Genomic DNA, 12,680 nt, shown 5'->3' on the forward strand with positions numbered 1-12,680 from the left:
GTGGGCTCGGTTGTGTCAGTTAGGTTGATACATGCTAATATTTTTGTTATTACATTAGTTTATTATATTTTCAATGCACATCTTATTTATTGTATTTATAATTTTATTAATTATAAATGGAGTTATTTATAGTAAAGAATTTCATTTTTTCGAAACAAACAAGTTAAAATATAGGACAACTATTCCCTTAAAAGTCGTATTGTGTAGCGCACAATCTATTTGGGAGAGAAATCTTGAGATCTATTAGCTTAAGTCATAGGAAATGGTGTGGACCAATGAAACCTAACGGCACTGGAATTTCTCGTGGCTTCAACATAGACGACCTGCACTTAATTATAATTTATAAGTAACTTATATATCGATCGGGTTCAGGTTGGGTACCTCAACTTGAGTCCGACCTAAGTTTTATCGAGTTGGTGTTTTTATAGCCCAAGCCCGAGATCGAACCCGATACATCCTGCCCAAGCCCAACCCATACGTCAGTTCAAGTCTGCTTTCTTCCCAAGCTCATGAACATATAACTCAAAAGTAGGGGACAACTATTATGGGTAAAATCAAGATGACATGATATATGAGACACATGATGAAAAGGCAATCAGAAAAGACTCTCTGAACTACCAAAATGCTAGAAAAGATTAGCTAAGCAAGAAGACTTAATGACCAAACTGAAAAAGTTAAAACAGTTTGGAAATAAAACTCATTAACAGACTTAGAGATCTTGACTACAAGTATCGACATTAACCTTAACATTTAACAACGACCTTAGCCTTGGACAATGACCTTGACCTTGAATGATGACCTTAATGTCAGATGCTGACCTTGACCTCGAATGTCGATTTTAAGCTCGGAATATCAATATCCGGATAGAATCTTGCACCGTATAGGAGCGGGACTGCCCAACGAGATCCTAACCGAGATTCACACCAATAGAGACATAATTGAAGAAATACTTGAGAATATAATATGACTCCAATACGAGCCCCTCCAGCGTATCTTATAGATTGACTCTCGAATACGGAAGTCGCCTAAGAGCACGTATAAATACATCACCTTATTCAAGGGGAATGCACATGCAACTATCTCAATTCTACTACACCTACAGTAAGTCCATACACCTAACCCAGGCATCGGAGGGTCTCCGGCTACAACCGCCGCCCTAGTGTCTCCTTTTTCTCTTTAAATTACAGGTACCTAGCGGCTCACAGGAGTTAGAAGGTGGAACATGTTGATTCAAATTTAAGCAACAACAGCTGTAATTTGTTCATAGCATGTAAAGCCTTTACAACTTAAGGACTTTGTAAGCATCTAAATGACCCCTTAGAGAAAACAACAAGGATTAAACGACCTCCATTGAAACCTCAAGTGGGGCCACAAATGTTCAAAAGCAATCGCGATTTGTTGAGTATGCAATTATAATCCAAACAAAATAGATTGGGTAACATATTTCTATCCCCGAAGTGAGAGGGAGAAGGAGATCAAGAGAGGAAGAGGGAGAGAAATTAGGGTTTGGAAGGTTTGGACGCATCAAGAGAGAGATGAGGATGAACACATGCATAGACATATTTCTGTGGCCGGGGCGGTGTGGGGTCTACATAAATGACTGTGACAAATCCACTTCGTACATCTATTTTTAAAGACAGCAATAGGGTAGGATTCTAAAAATCAGGAAGATCCAAAATTAAGGTGGGACACACTAACAAAACATTGGGAATAGAAATGTCAACAGTTAGAGGCAAACTTGGTACTACTCCCATCGGGACTTAGCTAGAGATGGAAGATCCTATCACGGGATCTAGGGTGCCCAATGTGATGTATATATTTTATCTAAGTTGTTCATCTATTTTGAAAGCTCATTTTAGGACATGAGCCCAAAAATGCAGCAGATAAAAAGCTTGAGTAGACCACACTAGTAAGGAATGGTGACAATGGCCCCATTGTTGAAACCTTCCTATGGCCCACCATGATGTTTATTTGCATCCAACCTGATTATAAGGTCATGCCTAGATGAAGGGAAAAAATAAATATTAGATTATTCCAAAATTTCTGTAGCCCCTAAGAGGTTCTCAGGGGTAGGCATTCAATCCCAAATGTTTACGTGTGTGGTGTAGTGTGCTTGAGCATTCGATGTCTCATTTTTGGGCTCATTATCTAAAATAATTTTTCAAAATGAATGGAGAGTGAGGATAAAACACATACATCATGGTGGGGGCACGACCATCCATCTCTATCTAGGTCGTGGTGAAGGTAGTACTCAATCCTCAGCTGTATGATCCAGAAGCTGAGGCAAATCCACACCCGACGTTGAAACCTTCCCAGAGTCCACCATAATGTTTAATTGCCATCCAACCAATTCATGGGGTCATATACATATGGATGAAGAGAAAACACAAATACAAGGTTGATTCCAAACTTATGCAGCTCTCAAGAAGTTTTTAAATGTAGCCATTCAATTTCCACTGTTGGGTTCACTCGTGTCTTGGATCTGCAACATTTTTTTAATTCATAGCTTAAAATGATTCAGCAAAATAGATAGACAAGGTGGGTAAAATACATACATCATGGTGAGCTCCACATATCCCTACCTACCTGGACGGATTATGGTAATAGGGGAGAGACCCAATCAGCTTCCGATTAGGTGAGGCAGGGGTATTGCCTAGTCGGTGAGGCGTGTTTCAATCCTCACATTTGGGCCCACTTAAGCATTGAATCCAGGTCATTTTCATCTTTATATTCCAGAATGATTTCAAAATACGGATGGATAGAATGGGTTTCTCACGAACATCGAGGTGCGCCACCTAAGTTTGCTCAGGAACTTCATGCGAAATGCTTTACCACGAAATCAGCGTCCCTAACACCCCAAACATTATGGGACCCACGCGGCACTGAGATGCGGTCTGCCCACGGGACGTGTTGCATACTGATTAGCTATGGTAAAGCACGCACGGACTGAGGGCGATTTTACAAGACCATGAGCCAACGATGGGAAACGGATCCCCTGCAATGAGCCAATTGCTGGTGGTCGGTGCTACGTGGCCTCATTTTATGGTATGAAACCAAAAAAATGAGATATATCCCACTCTCAAGTGGGACACATTTTAGGAAACAGTATTGAATGAGCATAGACCATTAAAAACTTTCTGGAGGCCATAAAAGTTTTGGATTAAGATTATCTTTGTTTTTTCCATTCGTCTGGGCTTGTATGACCTAATTAACATATTGGATGTCAAATAAACAGTACAGTGTGCCTTAGGAGGATTTTCATGGTGGATATCTAATCAATATAGTTTTCCTGTGGTGTGGTCCACCTGAAATTTATAACCCTCTCATTTTTGGAATCAAGCCCTAAAAATGATCTATAAAAATGGATGAACGGATGGATGAAACACATACATCATGGTGGGGCCCATGTAGCACCGACCATCGGCCACCGGGCTTGTGGCAGGGGAGTACCAATCCGCTACCCCAGCGAGGTGGGTGTGACGCTGACCTAGGCCCCACCTCGATGGATACATTGTATATCCTCACGGCCGATCGTCTCTACGAGTTTATTTTAGACCTTGGTCCCAAAAATGAAGCATATACAAATTTAAGGTGTACTACACCACAGGAAATAGTGGTTATTAACCATTAAAAACCTTTGTGCGCTACCAAAGTTTTGGATGATATATATATATATATATATATATATATATATATAATATTTCTTTTCATCAAGTCTATTGGACCTGATGGACCTTAGGAAGTTTTTAATGGTGGGTATTTAACAACTACTATTTTTTTTGTGGTCCACCTGAAATTTGTATTTACTTCAATTTTGGGACAGGCCTAAAATAAACTCACAAAGCACATGGGCCGCATAGATATACAATGCATGCATCCAAGTAGGGCCTACTATCAGAGTTGCAGCCACATAACTGGTTCCAGTCGTCAGCTAGTGGCACTTCAAGGTACGGCGGCGACGAACACCGATTGCCTCTTACCCCGCTCGTCTCCAGCTGGGAACAGACATGAGTTTTGAGTGGCCACTGTCATGTATGGGTCTTATCCACACCGGTGGTCCAATTTTCCTATCATTTAAGGATTTAAGTCCAAAATTGAGGTAGATCAACGAGGATCCTTACTCTTGCTGTGGTAGTAGACTCTCATGAGTTTCAACGCCCGGCCAAGGGTTTAGGTGCCCTTAGGTGGTTAAATTCCACTAAGGTGTGAGTGTGTGTGCATGTGCAAAAAAAATAAAAAAATAAAAAAATCCAAGACCTGTATATTTTCATGATTAGATTATTATATTTTCAATATGTGACTTTTTTTTTTGAATTTTTTGTACCTATAATTTTATGAATTATTTTTTATTTTTTTACCTATAATTTTATTAATTATATATGTAGTTATTTATAGTAAAGAATTTCATTTTTTTTCTAAACAAACAAGCTAAAATATAGGACAACTATTCCTTCAAAAGTCGTATTGTGTAGCACACAATCTATTTGGGAGAGAGAAATCCGGCGTATCTTGTTAGCTTGAGTCATCAGAAATGGCATCGACCAATGAAACCTGACGGCACTGGAATGTCTCGTGCCTTCAACACAGACGGTTCACACTCAATTATAATTTATAAGTAACGCATATATTGATTGGGTTCAGGTTGGATACCTTAACATGAGCTTGACCCAAGTTTTATTAGGTTGGTGTTTGTATAGTCCAAGCCTAAGACCAAACCCGATACATCTTACCCGAGCCCAACCCATACACTAGTTCAAATCTGCTTACTTACCAAGCTTATGAACATAGAGCTCGAAAGTAGGGGACAACTATTATAAGTAAAATCGAGATGAAATGATGTATGAGACACGTGGCGAAAAGGCACTTGGAACAGACTCTCTGGAATACCAAAATGCTAGAGAAGATGAGCTGAGCAAGAAGATTCAATGACTGAACTGAAAAAGTTAAATCGATTTGGAAATAAAACTCATCAACAGACCTACAGATATCGACTACAACTACCGACCTCGACCTTAACCTCGAACAACGACCTCGACCTTAAATGATGACCTCAAAGGTCAGATACTAATCTCAACCACGAATATCGACCTCAAGCTCGAAATAACAACATTCGGAGAGAATCTCAAGTCGTATAAGAGTGAGATTGCCGACAAGACCCTAGTCGATGATTACACCAATAGAAACATAATTAGAGAAATACTTGAGAACATAATCTAACTCCAATACGGGCCCTTCCAGTGTATCTACTTCGAGAAAATGGGCCTTTAGCCATTGCTTTTTAGCCTCAGTTCAAAAAATTGAAGCTAAAGATGTCTTATAGCCTCGGCTGCTGAGTCTAAAATTTTACTTTTTTCCTCGGTTGCTAGGGAACTAAGGGTAAAAGTCCGCTCTTTCACCTCGGATGCTACAGAACTGATGCTAAAAGCCCACTATTTCACTGTTATTTTGCCTCAGTTGCTAGGTAACTAAGGTTAAATGTCCTCCTTTTTGCCTCGGTTGCTAAGAAATCAAAGTTAAAAGTCCTATGCCTATAAATGAAGCAGATCTAAACATTGAGTGGACCACACCGTAGGAAATGGTGGGGATGGAGCTACTATAGTTGAAAACCTCTTCTGGGCAAATTGTTGAATCAAGCTGATATTTAATTTTTATCTTTATCTAAGTCTGTCCAACCTTATGAACAGGTTGGATGGCAAATCAACATCACGATGGGCCATATGAAGGTTTCAATGGTGGACATCATTGTCACCACTACTTCTATGGTGTGGTCCACTCAAGCCTTCAATCTGCCTCTGTTGTGATCGTGTGCTCTAAAATAGATTATTAGAATGGATGGACGGCGTGGATAAAACACACTCGTCATGGTGGGTCCCAAAGGCCCTAATTGTGGGGCCCACCTCGATATATGTACCATCCATCCAATTTGCCTATTCATTCTAGGACATGGTCCTAAGACTGAGGTATTTCCAAGATCTTAGGTGGACCAGGTAGTAGGTATTGAACTCCTAACACTAAAAACTCCTTTGGGAGCCACAAAAGTTAGATCAAGTTGCCTCACCTAACATGGCACACCTTGACTATGCTGAAATTTTGTTGATTTCTTTTTGAACTTCGTCGGGTCCATTTGTGATAGGCACGAGTTTACTCTATATCTTACCTCAGACACTCTACCCTACAACTCATATTCAAGAAAAACTAAAGGAAAGAAAAAGAACTAGGTTGTCTCAAGTTTCTGGAATGATAAGAACTCACACAACATACATATAGAGAAAGCCTAAAAAGTAAGGGAATTGAAGAGGATGTAATGATGCAAATGATGAAATTCAAATCCAAATAATGACTAGCCTAGATCTTAGGCTCGCAACTTGACCAACTCCAGTTGCTTGAGAAACTTGGATGCAATTCATGACTTCGAGTGATCACACACAACATAAGGTTATTCCACAGGGACTCTAGAGGAGTCTACTTCTCCCCAAACCAACCACTTGCTGGTTGCCATACATGTTTGACATAGCATGCATGTAATTAACTTGCTGCTCTTTTAAAAATTTATTTCCTTAATATAAGTTGATGCCACATGTGCCACACACACACACACACATATATATAACTTGTACAAAAGACATTTTAGGCTAATATTTTTACCTGTTGATATGCAGAATAGCTTGATTTTTGCTCAAGGGTGTTATACAGAGTACAGCTTGGATTTAAAGCACATATGCCATGTTGGCACATGAGTTGATCTTATACATAATGTGTAGTTTACAGGATGTAAAATAACAAAAAAGAATCCTCTTCCAAGAGTGGAGTCCTCTATAATTCTACCATTCTACTTTCATTGACCTTCTATATTATAAAAGTCAGTGTAAAACCCTGTTCATTTATTACGTAGGCCACAATTTATAAAGCAAATCAAAGCTAGGGTGTCGACAGGCGGGGTTAGGGCGAAGCCAACCTCTAATCAAGCCCAGCATAATTTTTTAATCTAAGCCCAAATCCAGCCTGGGCCTATGATGGGGCAAAATGTTTAGCTTGAGCCCAGCCCAGAGTTTTTACACAGGGCCCAACCTGCAATTTTGAAAGTTAAAAAATGAATGAAGCAGAACATTAATAGAAGGAATGGTGACAATGACTCCCATGGTTGAAACCTTCTTAAGGCCCACCGTTACGTTTATTTGCATCCAACCTGATCATAAGGTCATAACCAGATGAAAGGACAAAATAAATATCAGCTTAATCCAAAATTTCTGTGGCCCCTAAGAGGTTTTCAGTGGTAGGCATTCAATGCCCACTGTTTCTGTGGTGTGGTCTCCTTGAGCATTCGATCTATCTCATTTTTGGGCTAATTATCTAATATATATATATATATATATATATATTTCAAAATGGATGGTGGGTGTGGATAAAACACATACATCATGGTGGGCAGGACCATCCGTCCCTAGCTAGGTACTGGTGAGGGTACTACCCAATTCCCACCTGTATGATCCAAAAGCTGAGACAGATCCAAAATCTTAGATGGACCACGCCACAAAGTGATTGATCATTGAATACTTCTTGCGGACCATAAAAGTTATTTTTTTTTATCAAGATGATATTTTTTTTCTATTCATCCCGATCTGGGTGACCTTATCAACAGGTTGGATGGTAAATAAACATTATGGTGGACCTTAGGAAGTTTTTAATAATGGGTGTTCAATCACCATTATTTCCTATAATATGGTCCACTTGATATTTGGATTTGTTTTTGTTTTAGGCTAATTTCCTAAAATGATATGGACAAATGGATCGAGAGTATGGATATACAATACATACATCAGGGTCAGCCGCACTGTCAAAGCTGCACTATGTTGGGTGAGGCAGGGCTGCACCTAATCTGCTTCCCATATTCAATGGCAAGTGTACCAGGATGGGGATTGCAGACGCAAATTCGTGCCTTACATCTGATCCTTCCACCAGTTTTGACAGGTCATTATAGGGCATGATATAAAAACCGAAGCAGTTCCAAATCTCAGGTCGACCATAGGAAACAATGGCAATTGACCATTAAAAATGGGCTACAAAAGTTTTAGATTAAGCGTATATTTGTGTGGTCCCTTCTTCCAGGTCTTTGTAATGTATCAACAGGTTGGATGGAACATAAACATTCCAGTAGCCCCCGAAAAACTAGCCTAACCAATAATTATGTGGACCACACTATAGAAAATGAATCCAAAAACTCCAAAATTCATGTAGTGTCTTACATGATGGTTGTTAGATGAGCCCAAGTTTTAAGAAATACAACTTTTTTTTTTTTTCTTTCTATGGGAATCTGAATCATCTACTTGCCATGAGTAGAAAAAACCTGTTTTCCTGCATTGTGAGTGGTCCATGTCATCATCACTGACGTTGACGTTGTTAGTATTGCTACATTAAATGTACTGTGATGATGATGTAGCCCAAGTAGATTGCAACAAATAAGATTTTCCTGCTTGTGGCAAGCATAGGATCCGGATTCTTTTTATGGAAACATGCTGGATAGGTTGGAAGCCATTAACATACTAATCACATCTTATTTCACGGGGACTTTACAGCAGCATTTCTCTCATCGACATTGGATCCTACTTTTGGCCAGACTGGGTGCCCTATAACACTTTCACGTACCAGTCTACCTCGTAAGGACTGTTAATGCTTCAAGAAAGGCCTGAGAGCTCGCCATGATACTGTCTAGGATCTTTGATGATTGTTGTTCTGAGCTGAGCCCAGGCTCATTTCTACTTAATGGTCCAAGCTCAATCACAAATTTCAGGCCAGATCATCAAATGGGCTAGGACACTGTTACTAAATTTAAGCATTTAACATGATGGTGAATGGTCAGTGTATTCAAGTTTGGACACATTTTTTGGACCAGCTTTGTCAGAATAAGTGACCGTTTAAGAGAAAATAAGCATCCAATATATATAAGGCCCAACTCATGCTCTTATATAACTGACCTTTAAGAAAAGGCACTATATAGTCTTGGTCACATGATCTTTCTTTATGTCTTTGTTTTTGTTGTGTGTGTGTGTGTGAAGTTGGACAGTACCAATACAAGCTTTATTAAAAAGGAAAAATTACAGGAGATGGAGGGGGGCAAAGAACCTGACCTCCAAAACAAACAACTTGTGTTTACTAGAAAAACAAGGAAGCAACCCAGCAAACTAGTCTTCCTAGATAGATTATAGATTGACATGTATTAAAAGTAAATCCATGGAAAAAGAAAAAAGAAAATAAATAAATAAAAAGTACACAATTACTTGAAACAAAACCCAAAGAAAAGCTGTTGTTGATTTCCTCTCCACCTCTCCTCGTATTGGAGTGGATCATTCAGATGGATAAATGAAGATATTTGGGATGTGGGCAATCTTGTGACGATCTTCTCCTCCATCTCGCCGACGCTCTGTTAAGAGTGGACAGATAAGGCATTGTGAGGAGTTGCAACTGATCCGGTAGAGACCTCAACTCTGGACAATTATGGATAAACAGAGTTTGGAGGGCTTTGAGTTGTCCCAACTCCTCTGGTAGAGACTTCAACTGTGGACAATTGGAGATCTGCAGAGTTTGGAGGGCATTGAGTTGTCCCAACTCCTCTGGTAGAGACTTCAACTGTAGACAATTGGAGATCCACAGAGTTTGGAGGGCTTTGAGTTGTCCCAACTCCTCTGGCAGAGACGGAAGTCGACAATCATAGATTGACAGAGATTGGAGGGCTTTGAGTTGTCCCAACTCCTCTGGCAGAGACTTCAACTGTGGACAATCATAGATTGACAGTGTTTGGAGGGCTTTGAGTTGTCCCAACTCCTCTGGTAGAGACTCCAACTGTGAACAATGGGAGATTTGCAGAGTTTGGAGGGCTTTCAGTTGTCCCAACTCCTTTGGTAGAGACATCAACTGTGGACAGCTCCCTATCTTCAGAGTTTGAAGAGCTTTGAGTTGTCCCAACTCCTTTGGTAGAGACTTCAACTGTGGACATTTCTCAATATTCAGAGTTTGGAGAGCTTTGAGTTGTCCCAACTCTGGCAGAGACTTCAAATGTGTACAATGCCAGAGTTTCACCTTAACTAACATTGGATTCCCTATCCACTTAGGAAGCATGGAACCTTTGTAATACCATATTTCCAACTCTTTCAAGTTTGTGTGAGGCTGAAGGCTTTTGAGCACGTTGTCCATCCTCTTCACCTCATCATCCAATGGTTCACCATCTTCGTCATTGTACTCCAAGGATAGAGCATGAAGGTGCTGCTTCTCATGCAGTTCTGCCTCACTAGCTTCGTCCCTGCTCCTGACATTTTGCAAGCCGGTAATTCGAAGACTTCCTTGAAGATGATTGAGGTGTTTTAGTTCACCACATTTACATCCTTGGTTGTCACCCCCCACAATGAACTTTGTTAGCGTCCGAAGCTCTGTTAGTCTCCCTATACCCTCTGGTAAGTAGCTAAAACCATTAGAGTCTTCAAATTCTAGATGCCTCAGGCTAATCATTTTCCTCATCCCACTAGGCAGTTTTCTTAGCTTCTGACAGCCATTGAGTCTCAAGGTCTGTAAATTTCTGCAATTACTTAATTCCTCTGGCAATTCCTCTATGTCTGTGTGAGATAAATCAAGATATCTCAAGTGTTTCAACTGTCCTACTGTCTTAGGCAATTTCTTGATGTCAGTCCTACTGAAGTCCAATGCTCTTAGGCGTCTCAAATGATGAAATAACTTGTCTGGCACCTCGGAGATTCTTGAGTCTTGTAGTAGCAACGTCCGCAACTTGTGGGCCTTATGCAGGGTCACCAAAATGGAAGCCAATTTATCAGCTTCATTATGGCCAACTAAAAAAGAATGCCGGTCATTATTTATGTTTAACGAGGCTTTCTTTCTAATCTCCACCATAGAACAGTCACTTCCTGCAACATATTGCGCAAGATCATGAACTAAATCATGCATCTTGCAATATTCTATGCTGCCATCACTATTGATTTTTGCATCTTGGAGCAATGAGCGCCTTAGCAAATCATCAAAATACAGTTCGCCAATTTCCTCCACGTCTCCACTTCCATTAATGGAGCAGATGAAACCTTGTGCCACCCATAACTTGACTATCACATCCTTCCCTATCACCCAATCTTTTGGAAAGATGGAGCAATATGCAAAACACTGCTTCAGAGCAGGAGGCAAATCATAGTAGCTTAGTACAAAGCTGGCAAAATGCCTTCAAAGACATCGCCTGAGTTCCACATCTTGCTTCGCAAGACAAGCTCCCACTGGCTTCTAGTCCTTCTCGACTGCATGACACTCCCTATTGTCTTTGCTGCGAGAGGCACCCCACCACATTTCTTTACGATTTGCCTTCCAATCTCTTCCAGCTCAGAACACTCTTCTTCACTCCGATGCTCCAGCACTTTACTTCTGAACAATAACCAGCAATCCTCATCAGATAAGACTGTCAGTTTGTGCATGTGATCAATGCTTCCCATGATGCCTGCAACATCTTCCAAACGAGTGGTTACAATGATTCGACTCCCAGGTGAACCTGCTTGGAAGGGAGGTCTCAGCTTCTCCCATTTTCACTGTCTTTGCTCCAAACGTCATCAAGCACCAGCAAGAATAGCTTTGCTTGCAATATACCACGGAGGAGATGTTGCAAAGGGTCCAGGTCTAGATGATCACAATTAGGCCCATTTGCAGATTTTATGATTGATTTCGTAATCTGTTTCACATTAAAATCTTCAGAAACACACACCCACATTTTCATGTCAAAATGCCCCTCCACTTTCTCATCATTGTAGATGAGCTGAGCAAGGGTGGTCTTGCCCAAACCCCCCATTCCAACGATAGAAATGACAAAGGGCACCTCAGTTACCTCCTGCAGAAGTAAGCCTATGACTACATTTTTTTCACCATCTCTGCCAATCACTGACGGTGGGTTGACTAAGGAGCTTGTCTCTCGCTCTCTGTTCTCACCCCACCTGATCAATTCACTAACCACTCTCTCACCCTCCCCACTATCTGCTCTAAGACCCAATTGATTCTTCTCTTCAGCGATATCATGTAATCTACCCCTCACTTCCTTTATCCTACTCCCAATTTTGTGGCGTAACGTTACATGTTTGAAGCAAGTAATAGGCGAGAGGAAGTTTCTTACTTTCATCTTGCTGAAACAGGACTCATCACCTTCATCGGGTGCTTGTGATATGAGAGCTTCTGTCATCCATTCATCTAATATGTCATCCACATCATAGGCCACATCTTTGAGATTCTGCAACCAGATCTTCACTGCTTCGTCCTTCACTCGCCGAGTTTCAGCATCTTTAAGAACAGCTTGGATCAAGGTGAAGGTACGGTAAAGCTTTTTGATATCGTCGGTGACACCCACCAACAAAACCGCCTCATCTTGCAGAATTTTGCCCAATTTCTCTATTACAAGCCAGACCAACGGATCAACAAATAAATCAACCATGTTTTCTGTTTTGGTATTGATAGGAAGAAGGCAGTAGTTTGATTCAAAGAAGTTTAGAAATAGGAAATGGAGAGAGAGAGAGAGAGAGAGAGAGAGAGAGAGAGAGCAGTGAAAGCTGTTTACCGGTTAATAGCTTAGTGGGTGTTACCCTTACCATTTGGGGCCTACCTTGATGAATATATTTCATTTCCACACTGCCTATCCTTTTTTCCCAGCT

At 40.6% G+C, this 12,680-nt stretch overlaps 2 protein-coding genes across 2 annotated transcripts; both read right to left on the reverse strand.

The window, feature by feature from the left end:
• Positions 1-9,345: 9,345 nt before the first annotated feature.
• On the reverse strand, positions 9,346-11,480 carry LOC131232311 (putative disease resistance protein RGA3). The gene is made up of 2 exons (XM_058228548.1): positions 11,216-11,480; positions 9,346-11,117 (listed from the first exon to the last, which is right to left on the reverse strand). Exons 1-2 carry the CDS (start codon positions 11,478-11,480, stop codon positions 9,346-9,348), a joined length of 2,037 nt encoding a protein of 678 aa, XP_058084531.1.
• A 74-nt stretch (positions 11,481-11,554) lies between these two features.
• On the reverse strand, positions 11,555-12,463 carry LOC131232312 (disease resistance protein RGA2-like). Its single transcript, XM_058228549.1, has one exon. It carries the CDS (start codon positions 12,461-12,463, stop codon positions 11,555-11,557), a length of 909 nt encoding a protein of 302 aa, XP_058084532.1.
• Between the last annotated feature and the right edge of the window lie 217 nt (positions 12,464-12,680).

Source organism: Magnolia sinica, chromosome 18, assembly GCF_029962835.1.
Source record: "Magnolia sinica isolate HGM2019 chromosome 18, MsV1, whole genome shotgun sequence".
NCBI lineage: Eukaryota > Viridiplantae > Streptophyta > Magnoliopsida > Magnoliales > Magnoliaceae > Magnolia > Magnolia sinica.